Consider the following 13,554-nt stretch of genomic DNA (forward strand, 5'->3'; position numbering starts at 1 on the left):
ATTGGAACAGTCCACTTTATTCATTCTTTGGATGTGTTGCTGGCAGCGTTTATTGCCCATTGCTAATTGCCCTCAGGAAGGTGGTGGTGAGCTGCCTTCTTGATCCGTTGCAGTCCATGTGGTGTCATCCATGGTGCTGTTAGGGAGATGGTTCCTGGATGCTTGACTGGTGAAGGAATGCCAACATTGTTCCAAGTCAGGACGGCGAGCGGCTTGGACGGAACCTTCCAGGTGTGTACCTGCTACTTTGACCTTCCAGGTCAGGCTAGCAGGTTCCAATCCCCCTAACCCACACATCTTTGGACACTAAGGAGCAATTTTAGCACGACCAATCCACCTAACCTGCACATCTTTGGGCACAAGCTGCAACAGTGCTGCTGCAGAAGCACACTGCAGCCCTGTGCAATCTGTGATAAAGTTTCAAAGTTTATTTATTAGTCACAACTAAGGCTTACGTTAACACTGCAATGAAGTTACTGTGAAATTCGCCACACTCTGGCACCTGTTCGTGATTTGGACTGTGGGAGGAAACTGGAGCACCCAGAGGAAACTCACGCAGACATGTGGGAGAACATGCAGACTCCACACAGACAGTGACCCAAGCTGGAAATGGAACCCAAGTCCCTAGCATTGTGGGGCAGTAGTGCTAACCACTGTATCACTCATGATGTGGATGATCTGTCTGTTCACCCCATCAGCACACCTTGGTTCCTGTACTGGATGTACAGTACATACACAGGCCATTCTGCCTGTCCAGTCTTGTGCTAGGTTTTACACTCCACTTGACTTTCCTCCCAACTGTTTTTTAAAATCTAAGTTGACTATCCTGACCCTGTAATCCCTTGTCCCTCACGTGCCTCTCCCATAATTTTCCCATAAAGACTCTTCCCTTCAGCCACCATGCCGATGGAAGCAGGGAATGGTGGAAGCAGAAAAAGACTGGCTCTGAGACACAGGCAGTCGATAACTTCATCCATTTAAAAGAGACAAACGTATTCGTTTGAAAGAAAAGGTGTATTAATCAGACATCAGCTACCCCAGAAGCGTACAAGGACAGCTACTAAGCACTAAACATAAATCTGGTATCGATTCCAGCCAAAATACAGGTTATACGGGGAGAAAAATGCACCATAAGAAACAGAAACATAGTGAAGCAAATCTCCAGATTTTAATTCTACTTAACCTATTTAAGCCTACATATTAACATGGTTCTCTGGGACACTGCTGGTTCACAGGAGACAAAAACCTTTTGAAGGTGCATTAGCATTCTTTCTTCCCAGCATCCTGCTAAATGAATTCCTTGCCCACACACACTCAGGGAAGGGAAAAGCTCCAACCTCGATAAGATTAACCCAAAAGATCGAAGCTCGGTGTACATCAAGTTCTATCCCCTACCTAACCCAGTGAGCACTTCAATCACTTGCCAGTATATCTGTACAGAATACTAATTATTTGGACCGCAAGAACAATAATTGCTGCAGAGAGTGAAAAGTGTTGCGTACTCATACACCTCAGTCTGTGGGACATGCCATCACCGCTCAGCTGAGCGCTGCATGTGGCAAGGAGGAGAAAGATGTTCCAACGTACACAACATTTATCCACCTAGCATTTTGGGATTCAAACCTCAGAATGGACATGCGTAAGAAACCTGACATTTAAACTTTTATGTTTCAGAACAGCTTTAAAGAAAAACGGGGAGCACAGGTCAGTAGAACATACAAAGACAAATCATCAGTGTCCTTCAGAAAAGCAAAACACAAAGCTTCATTGTGAAGTACTTTCAGTGAATGGCTGGCGTTGATGGTTGATGATAAGCATGTCCTCCTCAGGGTGGGCGATGGATTTTATTGGTAATACAGCTCTAGGTTCATGCCATCGTGGATCTCATCTGAAAGCAGCCTGGTTAAGGCTCATCAACACCATATAATGCACAGAAGGTAACAAGGTATCCAATTCAGTCCTACTTTACACAGCAATGTTAAGAATCTTTGATCTGGATTGCCCTTTCACATGGTAAACTGCTGCTTGGGAATAAGGTCATGTTCTTAATCAAAGAACCCCCCTCCCACTCCAACACCCACCAACCAACCCCCACACATCATCATCATCATCTCCACCACCAACCAACCCCCCCACCACCCACCCACCCCTCACCAAACCCACCAACCAACCCCCCCCACCCACCAACCCCTCACCACACCCACCCACCAACCAACCACCCCCCCCACCACCAATCCCTCATCTGAATCGAGAAAAGTTGAGTTTTTTGAATAAGTTGCCAGGTTAGTGCACAAGGATATCTCAGTAGACAGAATTGGCTTGGATTTTCGGGAAGCTTTGATGAGACTTTACAAGAGGCTTCTCAAGGAGATGGAGTTAAGATCATTGAGCAATAATGGCACGGAAGCAGGCTCTTTGGCCCAACTGGTCCATGCCTGCCATGCTGCCCTCCCAGCTAGTCTCAATTGCCCACTCATATCCCTCTCATCCTTTCCCACCCATGTACTTATCCAAATGCTTTGTAAATGTTGTTATTGTACCTGCCTCAACCATCTTCGCTGGCAGCTCATTCCATACATGCACTACCCTCTGGTCCACTCAGGTACCTTTCAAATCTTTTCCCTCTCACAAAACTGTGCCCTCTAGTTTTCAATTCCTGGGAAAAAGAGTATGTGCTTTCATCCTATCAATGCCCCTAATGATTTTATACACGTTAGTGATAACTTTTGCCCTTGTGAACCAAAAGCAGGGTGCTAGTCGGTGAAAGGTCATCAATAGGCTTAGCCAGTAGTTACTATTCCCTAGGGATCGATGTTTTTGAGCTTTGGTATTTAGTAATGGTGTTAATAGCCTACTTTAAGTGTTGGGGAAGATGACCCCTAGTATACAAATTACCCGCGAGTGTTCAGACTGCATGGAAGATTCCCAATTACTGCAAACGTCTTGACGTGCTGGAGATACGGTCTAATGGTTGGCAATCACATTCAACTTGAAAAAGGAGGAGGTCTGATGCTAAATATATGTGCAGTGTGCAGTCAACAAAACAAGAGGCCATTAGTGAGAGAGAAAGATCTGGGTGCTAAGAGTATCCCTCGTGAAAAGATCATGATCAAGTCACGAGGCTGCAGCTAAAACGAACAACATATGAGCCCTATCCACATGGTAGTTTATTGAGAAACAATTTTGTTCTTATGGAAGTCTTTAGTTAGATCGCCTTTAGAATACTGGCACAGCTGGTGATTTTGCAATAAATAGGGCAGTGACAAGGCTTTGGAAAAGATGCAATATTTCCCCAGATCAAAATGTCTTCATAACAGGCTCAGTCTGGATACGTTACAAAAGTTAAGTGATTGGATCAAGGTTTAGAAGATAATTGAGGAACTGGACTGCATTTACATGAACGCAACAGGTTGGGAGGACGCGGGTGGGGGAAGGGTCACATGTATAATACATTCCATGGTTTCTATTCCCAAAGAGGTTACAGGTTCACGCTAACGCTGTCCGGAATTTCCCACTCCGATCCACGTCAGGCATCGGGAGCGGAAAGGACCGCGAGAAGTCTTAAGGTCACGTTTCACCACGGTATGAAAGCTTGACACGATTGTCACCTCCCATCAGTGACAGTCCCCTGACATTCCACATACGTAACTTCACAATAATAAAATGATCACATCAACATCAGATCCATTTGCAGCAATCATCCCCACCAGTGTCAGAATAATCCATAATGGGATTGGCGCACCTTTAGTGGTAGTTACTGTTGGCACAGGCTTGATGGGCTGAAGGGCCTTTTCTGCACTGCGTGGCTGTGTGATTATGGGTGGGATTTTCTGGCCTCACTCATCCCAAAACCATAAAATCCTGCCCAAGGTCAATCTTTCCCCTATCCACCCCTCGCCCGCTCCGATTCCCGTGGCAAGGTAAAATTCTGACATATATCCCTAACCATGGCAGCCTGCTGTCAGACGGGCGTGAATGAGTACCTGGGAGCGAGGGGCGATTCTGGGTGGACTGGTTTGCTGGCTGTGCACACGGACAACCTTTACAAATGGCTGCTGGACCTTAGAGTGAGGCTACGCCCAATGCATTGGCCATACTAAATTGCCACTTTAGGTGTCCAAAGATGTGTATGTTAGATGGATTGGCCAAGGTAAAAGGCAGGTAAGGGTCTGGGTCAGATGCTCTGTCAGAGTCAGTGCAGACTTGATGGGCTGAATGGCCTCTTCCACACTGTTGGAATTCTATAAATGGAATTGCAGCTGTGTCACCTGGTAGAACAGTCAAGTGAATGACTACAGATAATCCCAACCTAGCCCCTCGTAGACTCAAAGTCAAGCAAAATTGTGCTTAATTTGGCACCAATTGTCATGAGATGGCTGGAGTAAATAGAAGTTACATTCAGATATAGGGATGGGAAAAAAGGGAGGTCACATTTTAGAATGTTACTCTGCATCTGCTCCATTAAGTGCTCAAACCCTAACCCAAAAGAAAAGATTCTACATCACACTTCAGGTCATTCAGCTTTGAAAACTACTGTAGCACCATTTCAAACACATTCCTCCCCCAGCCTTTGGATAGGTACACAAGGATGTAATCATTTCTGGGATTGAAATAGGAACAGTTACCTTCCCAATTGCTTCTATTCTTTCTGAAAGTCACGGTTAAAGTTATCCTGATCAATGGTGTGCCAACGCCCTGCTTCTAAGGCTCTACCAGTGCTCAGGAATATGCATCCCTATCCATCCATGGGTCATGACCCCTGCCATGGAGTTCTGAGTTAGCAGCTTTTGTAAAGAATTCACTGATGGGTGGGCCTAGGCAGGAACGCTCAAATCTCCTAATTGTCCTTGAGAAGATGGTGGTGAGCTTGAACCATTGCAGTCCATGTGGTGTAGGTTACACCCACTGCGCTGTTAGATTACACTATTTTTAAATTAGTCAGCTTGGCTCTGCAACACTGTCCACAACCTTCTAAGTTGTGGACAAGCTTTCAGAAGATAGAACATGGCGTTATTCAGGATTGTTCAAATCTTATTTGATCTCTTCTGCCCCATTCATACAGAAAAAGCTGGAAGGCAACTCAAAGGTTTTGGTTTACAAAATCAAAAGATACAGTCTTGCAACTGAACATGATTCTTGAAAATGGTATACCTAGAATCAGAGAAAGTTAAATTAGAACAGGGTTGAAATAAAGCCTTTTCATCCACTGGACAATTTCTGCACGAGGGTGTAACAGTGGTTAGCACTGCTGCCTCACAGCACCAGGGACCTGGGTTCAATTCCGGCGTTGGGTGATCGACTGTATGGAGTTTGCACGTTCTCCCCATGTCTGCGTGGATTTCCTCCGGATGCTCCGGTTTCCTCCCACAGTACAAAGATGTGCAGGTAAGGTGGATTAGCCATGCTAAACTGCCCCTTACAAGTCAGGGGGAGTAGCTAGGGTAAATGCACGGGGTTATGGAGATAGGGCCTGGGTGGGATTGTGGTCGGTGCAGACTGGATGGACCAAATGTAGGTGCCTATGTCAATGGGTTAGGAGGGTTGGCCGTGCTAAATTGTCCTTCAGTGTCCCACGGTAGGGGGATCAGCAGAGTAAGTAAGGGGTGGGGGCAGTTTACAAGGTTAGGGTCTGGGTGGGATGCTCTGTTGGAGAGTCGGTGCAGACTCAGGGCTGAATGGCCTGCTTCTGCACTGTTGGGGATCCTGTGATCCTACAAAAGGCTAATTTTTTAAAACTTTTATTTATTAGTGTCACAAGCAGGCTTATGTTAACACTGCAATGAAGTTACTGAGAAATCCCCCTAGTTGCCACACTCTGGTGCCTATTGGAACACACTGAGGGAGAATTTAGCATGGCCAATGCACACGCTGAAAATAATTACAATCCACATAAGTGGAATTACATTCTTTTTACAGCAAGTTAAATTCAACAAACAATTGGACCAATTTAATTTTTTGTAAAAGAACATTAGAATTCTGCTCAAGTACATAATAACAGAGAAAGAGGATTTGCTGATAGGGTTACAGGGTCGGACAGAGAGAGAGGACATGTCCCCTTTTTCTTCGTGCTCTGCTACTTTTCTTTTGGCTCGTGTCCAACCCTTGTTGCCCCCTGTGACGCCTTGCCTTTACCTTGTAGCTTGTTGTCTTCTTGTCTCCTGGGCCTTTTCCTTCTTGTATGTTATTCATATCAGATTTTTCTTGTGTGGGATGGTGAATGGGGGGGGGGGGGGGGGGTTTACCCTTGTGTGGCAGGAGAAAAGGGGTGAGTGGGGGAACAAAGGAACAGGGTGATGGTCTGCTTTTGCCATATTTTAGGTGGTGTGTGTTAGGAAGAGAAGGCTGTTTGATTGGGGCTTTTGTGTGTTTAACATCGAAGTGGTGAAACAAAAGAAGGCACATCTGAATTCTTTGCCAGAGCTTGTTTCCGTGCTGCAAATTCTACACAATTCAAAAAAGAAGTGTCACAAGGGGTGATGCAAGAGAAAACAAGGACAAACCATTTCTTTAGGACCAACTTGTCCCATTTTGTTCCAGTCTGCGCAGCTATCAATTTCTTCAAATCTTTGATGGTGTCATCAGGACTGGAGAGAGAAACATTAAGGAAAAAAAACTCTCCAAGCAGCCCCTTTGTTTTACCACTCAGGTGGTCAACTACTACTGTTTTTGAACAAACGTAACAGGCTGGGTGAACCATAGAAACCCTACAGTGCAGAAAGAGGCCATTTGGCCCATTGAGTCAGCACCGATCACAATCCCACCCAAGCCCTACCTCCATACCCTTACATCTACTAATCCCTCTAACCTATGCATCTCAGGACGCCAAGAGGCAATTTTAGCATTGGCAATCAACCTAACCTACACATCTTTGGATTGTGGGAGGAAACTGGAGCATCCAGAGGAAACCCACGCCGACACAGGGAGAACGTCTGTGTGGAGTTTGATGTGGAGATTCATCAGATCTCCCAGCCACCTAACGAAGGGACAGCCTGTCCCGAAAGCTTGCAGCTTTTGCTACAAATAAACCTGTTTGGACTTTAAGCTGGTGTTGTGGGATTTCTTTCTGTGTGGAGTTTGCACAGTGACCAAAGCCAGGAATCGAACCCTGTGCTAACACACTGCCCACTGCACACCAGGTGCACTGCAGCTCTCAACAATGCCCTGTCATTTTAACTCAAATACTTCTGAACCTTCTACAATCAGAATTGTATTAAACTCAACTGATCAGTATGCTTATGTCCACCAAGTCAATGCATCAAAGGCATTTGATTAGGGCCAGTTTAGTGCACACATTCCTTAGTTGTTAACTGTTAAAGGGCAGCATGGTGGCACAATTGGTTACCTCCACCTCATAGCACCAGGAACACAGGTTCGATTCCTGGCTTGGGTCACTGTCTGTGCTGAGTCTGCACATTCTCCGCGTGTCTGCGTGGGTTTCATCCAGGTGCTCCAGTTCTCTCCTATAACCCAAAAGATGTGCTGGTTAGGATGCATTGGCTATTCTAAATTGTCCATTCATGTCAGGGGGATTAGCAGGGTAAATAGATAGGGTTACAGGGATAGGGCCTCAGTGGGATCATTGTCAGCATAGACTAGATGGGCCAAATGGCCTACTTCTGCACTGTAGTGATTCTATGAAAAGTTGAGTTTGATATATTCGTACCAGCACATTACTGGTTATCTCTAATATTTGTATTTAATCCCTTCTACAGTCAAATCTGCCATGTCTCATATCTCCTTCCTCAAATTGCGCCTATCCATTTTAAATCTGATAAATAAAAATCTAATGGAGAGATTTACAACAGTGAAACTTTCCTAGTCAGTTTATTATTGTCACCACCTATCACCTTCCCTGCAGCTTTTGACATTGTCGACCACATCACCTTTCTCAAAACGCTGCTTACATTTGCAGAGGGTCCCTACAGTGCAGAAAGTGGCCATTTGGCCCATCAAGTCTGCACCAACTTGCCGAAAGAGCATCTTATCCAATTTGCATCAGTGTACACATGCTGTAGTGATAACAAGGTAATTCTAATTTACCGCAGCAGAGTGGAAAAAAGACTACAACCAGGCTTTGAATCTCCCAAGTTCACCTTTATGATTCACAGAAAAATTGGGCAGGTCTGGCAGCATCTGTAAGGAGAGAAAACAGCTGACGTTTGAGTCCAGGTGACCCTTTAATCAAAGCTAAAAAGCACAGAAAATGGGAGGTGTTTATACTGTAGTATGTTCTCTATAAGGACTGCCATTAAAGTTTATTTATTAGTCGCAAGTAAGGCTTACGTTAACAGTGCAATGATGTTACTGTGAAACTCCCCCAGTCGCCACAGTTCAGTGCCTAACCAGCACATCTTTCAGAATGTGGGAGGAAACCCACGCAGACACAGGAAGAACGTGCAAACTCCACAAGACAGTGAGCCAAACTGGAAATCTAACCCAGGTCCCTGGCGCTGTGAAGCAGCAGTGCTAACCACTGTGCTGGTAGCCTTTCCCCTTGTTTTTGTGGCTGTGACTCATGACTCATCTTTCATTCCCTCACCGTACAGTATAAATATTTCCCACTTTGTGCTTTTTAGCTTTGACAAGCATCATCTGGACTCAACGTCAGCTCTTTTCTCTCCCCACAGACGTTGCCAGATCTGCTGAGTGAAGGTCCAAACTGAATTCTGCGGAGGTTTTCATGAAATAAGCATCAAGGTAGGGCTGCCTTAGCAGCAGTTCAGAGAAGCTTCACTCGACTGATATCTGGGATGGTGGAGGGTAGGTTGAGGCTATCTGAAGAAAGATTGGACAGACTGGGCCTGGATCCCTTTGGAATTTAGAATATTGAAACAATATGTTGTCAGGGTGAATTCAGAAAGGATTTTTAAAAAAATTGTAATTAGTGTCACAGTGAAGTTACTGTGGAAAATCCTCTAGTCATCACACCACGGTGCCTGTTTGGGTACAGAGGGAAAATTTAACATGGGACACCCTAATCAGCAGGTCTTTTGGATTGTGGGAGGAAACTGGAGCACCCAGGGGAAAGCCGCATAGACACGGATAACATGCAGAGTCTGTGCAGTCACTCAAGGCCAGAATTGAACCAGGATCCCTGGTTTCTGCTCTGCCATTCAATCAAATCATGGCTGATCTTACTGTGGCCTCATCTCCATTAATCTCAGATTCTAGAACAAGGGAGTCAATCCACTTCTCGAAATATTCAGTGACACTGCCTCCACCAGTCTCTGGGGTAGAGTTTCAAACATTTATGACCCTCAGAGGAAGAGTTTCTTCTCATTTCCATCTTAAAATGGGAGACCCCTTGTTTTTTTTAAAAACAGGCTCCCTAGTTCTTGTCTCTCCCACAAGGGGAACAATCCTTGGGAGGTAACAGTGTTTAGCTCTGCTGCCTCACAGCACCAGGGACCCTGGTTCAATTCTGGCCTTGGATGACTGCGCAGACTCTGCACATTATCCGTGTGGCTTTCTCCCAGGTGCTCCACTTTCCTCCCACAATCTGAAAGACATGCTGGTTAGGGCGTCCCATGTTAAATTCTCCCTCAGTGTACCCAAACAGGCACCATGGTGTGATGACTAGGGGATTTTCCACAGTAACTTCACTGCGACACTATTTACAATTTAAAAAAAAAATCCTTTCCAAATTCACCCCGAGAATCTTATATATTGTTTCAATAAGATCATCTCTCTGTCTTCTAAATTCCAAAGGGATCCAGGCCCATTCCGTCCAACCTTTAAGATAGCCTCAACCAACCCTCCACTATCCCAGATATCAGTCAAGAGAAGCTTCTCTGAACTGCTGCTAAGGCAGCCCTACCTTGATGCTTATTTCATGAAAACCCCCACAGAATTCAGTTTAGACCTTCACTCAGCAGATCTGGCAACATCCGTGGGGAGAGAAAAGAGATGACATTGAGTCCAGATGACCCTTGTCAAAGCTAAAAGGCACTGAAAGTGGGAAATATTTATATTGTACAGTGAGGGAATGAAAGATGAGTCACAGCCACAAAAACAAGGGGAAAGGCTACCGGCACAGTGGTTAGCACTGCTGCTTCACAGCGCCAGGGACCTGGGTTCGATTTCCGGCTCGGGTCACTCTCTTGTGGAGTTTGCACGTTCTCCCCATGTCTGTGTGGGTTTCTTCCGGTTTCCTCCCACATTGTGAAAGACGTGCTGGTCAGGTGCCGAACTGTGGCGACTGGGAGGGAATTTCACAGTAACTTCATTGCAGTGTTAATGTATGCCTTACTTGCAACTAATAAATAAACTTTAATGTCAGTCCTTAGACAGAACATCCTACAGTATAAACACGTCCCATTTTCTGTGATTTTTAGCTTTGATAAAGGGTCGCCTAGACTCAAAACATCAGCTGTTTTCTCTCCTTACAGATGCTGCCAGACCTGCTGAGATTGTCCAGCATTTTCTCTGTTGGTTTTAGATTCTAGCAGCCGCAATAATTTGCTTTTAGGCCTTCACTCAGTTGAGGGAGGAACACCCAAGCCTTCGCTTAGCTAAAAGTAGTATGAACACCACAAACTTGTATACACAGCTACAGTTCTGACACCTCAATTTTCTTTCTCTCACCAACACTACTAATTATATGCCTCATAACCAACAATTAAGAAAAACAACAGAAGAGCACTCATTAAGTTCACTTAGACACAAGTAACTGTATATATTCCAGTCAAAAAAAACAGCAATAATTTACGACCCATCAGAAAGGATACTTGCACTTCACACGGACCTTCTTTCCCAGACGATCATTGCAAATTATCTCAATCATTCTTAGAAATTCCTAGAAACATGGAAAAAAAAAGTTGTTTTTAAATACAACTTTGTGGCTACACAGCACAGAATAAAAGAATTATATCTGTGTGAATGTGAAAGAGTTGTGACCTAGGACCCTGCTGTCTGAAACATTAAATTTATTAGGTGTCACAAGTCAGCTTACATTAACACTGCAATGAGGTTACTGTGAAAATCCCCTAGTCACCACACACACCAGTGCCTGCTCCGATAGAGAGAGAGAATCATAGAATCTACAGTCAGAAGGAGGCCATTCAGTCCATCACGTCTGCATTGACCACAATCCCACCCAGGCCCTTTCCCCATAACCCTAAGGGTGGCATGGTGGCACTGCTGCCTCACAGCGCCAAGGATCCAGGGTTTGATTCCCAGCTTGAGTCACTGTCTGTGTGGAGTCTGCACGTTCTCCCCATGTCTGTGTGGGTTTCCTGCAGGTGCTCCAGTTTCCTCCCACAATCTGAAAGACGTGCTGGTTAGGGTTCATTGGCAGTGCTAAATTCTCCATCGTGTACCCGAACAGGTGTCAGAGTGTGGCGACTAGGGGATTTTCACAGTAACTTCATTGCAGTGTTAATGTAAGCCTACTAACAAATTAACCTTAAACTTTAAAAACTAAACATGCATTTACCCCAGCTACTTCCTCTGGCACTAAGAGGCAATAATTTAGCATGGTCAATGCACCTAACCAGCGCATCTTTCAAGATTGTGGGAAGAGACGGGGCCGCCCGGAGGAAACCCACGCAGACAAGGGGAGAACGTGCAGACTCCACGCAGACAGTGACCTGAGGCTGGAATCTAACCTGGGTTCTTGATGCTATGCCACCCAACTTTTGTTCACAAAGAATAAAAAGGGGGTGGTAGGACTTGGAAAAAAATCACTGCCCAGAAAAGTAAAGGGAAATACATTCATCGTGAATAAAAGACACTTGGATTTGCATTTGGAAATTCTGCAGTCTCCTGGGCCAGAAGATCAGGAGCTAGAAGGTGGGCTCAGATTGGATCAGAGAACATCTACAGTGGGGAAGGAGGCCATTCAGCCCATTTAGCTTGCACTAACAACAAATCCACCCAAACACTGTCCCTGTAACCCTATGTAATTATCCTACTGGTCCTCCTGACACCAATGGGCAATTTACCAAGGTCAATCAACTTAATTTGCACACCTTTGGAAAGAACTACACCGACTGAAGGAGGAGCAATATAAGCAGTGCAAGATATCACTATTTCAGCAGCTCACGCCAGCACCAATCTGAATTTATTGAAGATGAAATTTCCAGTATTGGATAGCTCTCTTTTTTTTGCAGTACAGACAAGATGGGCCGAATATCTTTATTTTGTGCTTTATAAATCTTCAGCGATCCATTAATTATCACTAAAAATCCACCCAGAACACTGAATTCCCCAGGTAATCGGAGTACCATCGCAGGAGGCTAAGGAAATTCAGCATATCCGCTATGACTGTCACAAATTTTTAAAGATAAAACACACAAAAGCATCCATTCCAGATGTATCATAGCTTGGCATAGCTCCTGTGACAATCATAAGGGAGCATAAGTTTAAGGTGGGGGGAAGGTTCAGTAGAGATCTGTACAGGAAGGTTTTTTTTGAAAAACACAGGTTGGTGGGGGGGACCTGGAATGCACTGCCAAGTAAGGTGGTTGAGACAGATACATTAGTGACATTTACGACTTATTTGGATAAGTACATTAATAGGTGGGGTATAGAGGGGTACACGTGGTTGGTCTAGATAGGACAACATGATTGGTTTGGTAGGCCAAAGGGCCTGTTCCTGTACTGTACTGTTCTTTGCTCTCCAGTCTCCCTCCATGCCGAGGGAGTTAAGAAAGCCCACCAATTTTCTCCAGAGACTAAGGAAATTTGGCATGTGCACCACCACGACTCTCACCAACTTTACCAGACGCACCATAGAAAGCATTCCTTCCAGTTGCTACACAGCTTGCGGTACGGGCTCCTGCTCTGCCCAAGACCGCAACGAACTACAAAAGGGTGTGAATATAGCCCAATCTATCACGCAAACCAGCCTCCCACCCATTGACTCTGTCTACACTTCCTGCTACCTCAGCAAAGCGGCCAGCATAATGAAGGACACCACACACCCCGGGCATTCTCTCTTCCACCTTCTTCCGTCAGGAAAAAGATACAAAAGTCTGAGGTCACGTACCAACCGACCCAAGAACAGCTTCTTCCCTGCTGTTGTCAGACTTTTGACTGGACCTACCTTGCATTAAGTTGACCTTCTCTACACCCTAGCTATGACTGTAACACTACATTCTGCACTCTCTCTTTTCCTTCTCTATGAACGGTATGCATTGTCAGGAAACAATACTTTTCACTGTATGCTAATACATCTGACAATAATAAAGCAAATCAAACAGGCTCCATCCAGATCAGACATTGAACCAACCTGGGTGCAGAAGATTCCAGAAACTTAATTCAGCTGGTTATTCACTCCTTTACTTCACAGATTAATAGTTAAATTAGTGTAGGCTTCTCCCCTCTCCAGCAAACACACAGACAAACAGATAGTCTCAGGGCCTGGGGTTTGGTCTAGAGGGGAATAAGCCACTTACCTACCTGCCTGTCAGCCAGCCACCCACTTACTTCCACTCAGGCTCGCTTTCCCCCAGCAACCGCGACTAGGCCGCAACCCTGCCCCTTAGCAACCGTTCCCCGGATGATTGACGGCACATTTGTCCAATCGAACCCCAGTTTCGCTCTGGGTGACGG

The 13,554-nt window shown here is 45.2% G+C and overlaps 1 protein-coding gene across 3 annotated transcripts; it reads right to left on the reverse strand.

The window, feature by feature from the left end:
* Window positions 1-995: 995 nt before the first annotated feature.
* Window positions 996-13,496, reverse strand: ubl5 (ubiquitin like protein 5). Of its 3 annotated transcripts, none has more exons than XM_080216647.1 (5): window positions 13,402-13,496; window positions 10,728-10,795; window positions 6,501-6,584; window positions 5,114-5,151; window positions 996-1,888 (listed from the first exon to the last, which is right to left on the reverse strand). In XM_080216647.1, the coding sequence occupies exons 2-5, from the start codon at window positions 10,781-10,783 to the stop codon at window positions 1,845-1,847; spliced, it is 222 nt and encodes a 73-aa protein (XP_080072773.1). In that variant the 5' UTR covers window positions 10,784-10,795; window positions 13,402-13,496; the 3' UTR covers window positions 996-1,844. The 3 variants fall into 3 exon arrangements, with proteins under 3 accessions (XP_080072773.1, XP_080072770.1, XP_080072772.1); XM_080216644.1 differs by having other exon boundaries at window positions 13,394-13,494; XM_080216646.1 differs by having other exon boundaries at window positions 13,398-13,479.
* Between the last annotated feature and the right edge of the window lie 58 nt (window positions 13,497-13,554).

Source organism: Carcharhinus amblyrhynchos, chromosome 33 (assembly GCF_965287045.1).
Source record: "Carcharhinus amblyrhynchos chromosome 33, sCarAmb.v2.hapA, whole genome shotgun sequence".
Lineage (NCBI taxonomy): Eukaryota > Metazoa > Chordata > Chondrichthyes > Carcharhiniformes > Carcharhinidae > Carcharhinus > Carcharhinus amblyrhynchos.

What these genes read in the sequence shown, in the direction of transcription:
- ubl5 (XM_080216647.1), bottom strand. Translation starts at nt 10,783, where the DNA reads ATGATTGAGATAATTTGCAATGATCGTCTGGGAAAGAAGGTCCGTGTG. An exon ending in AAGTTGGTCCTAAAGAAATG is followed by an intron (nt 5,152 to 6,500) that starts GTTTGTCCTTGT and finishes CTCTGATTCTAG; the next exon opens with GTATACCATTTTCAAGAATC. An exon ending in TCATGTTCAGTTGCAAGACT is followed by an intron (nt 1,889 to 5,113) that starts GTATCTTTTGAT and finishes GGCTGCTTTCAG; the next exon opens with ATGAGATCCACGATGGCATG.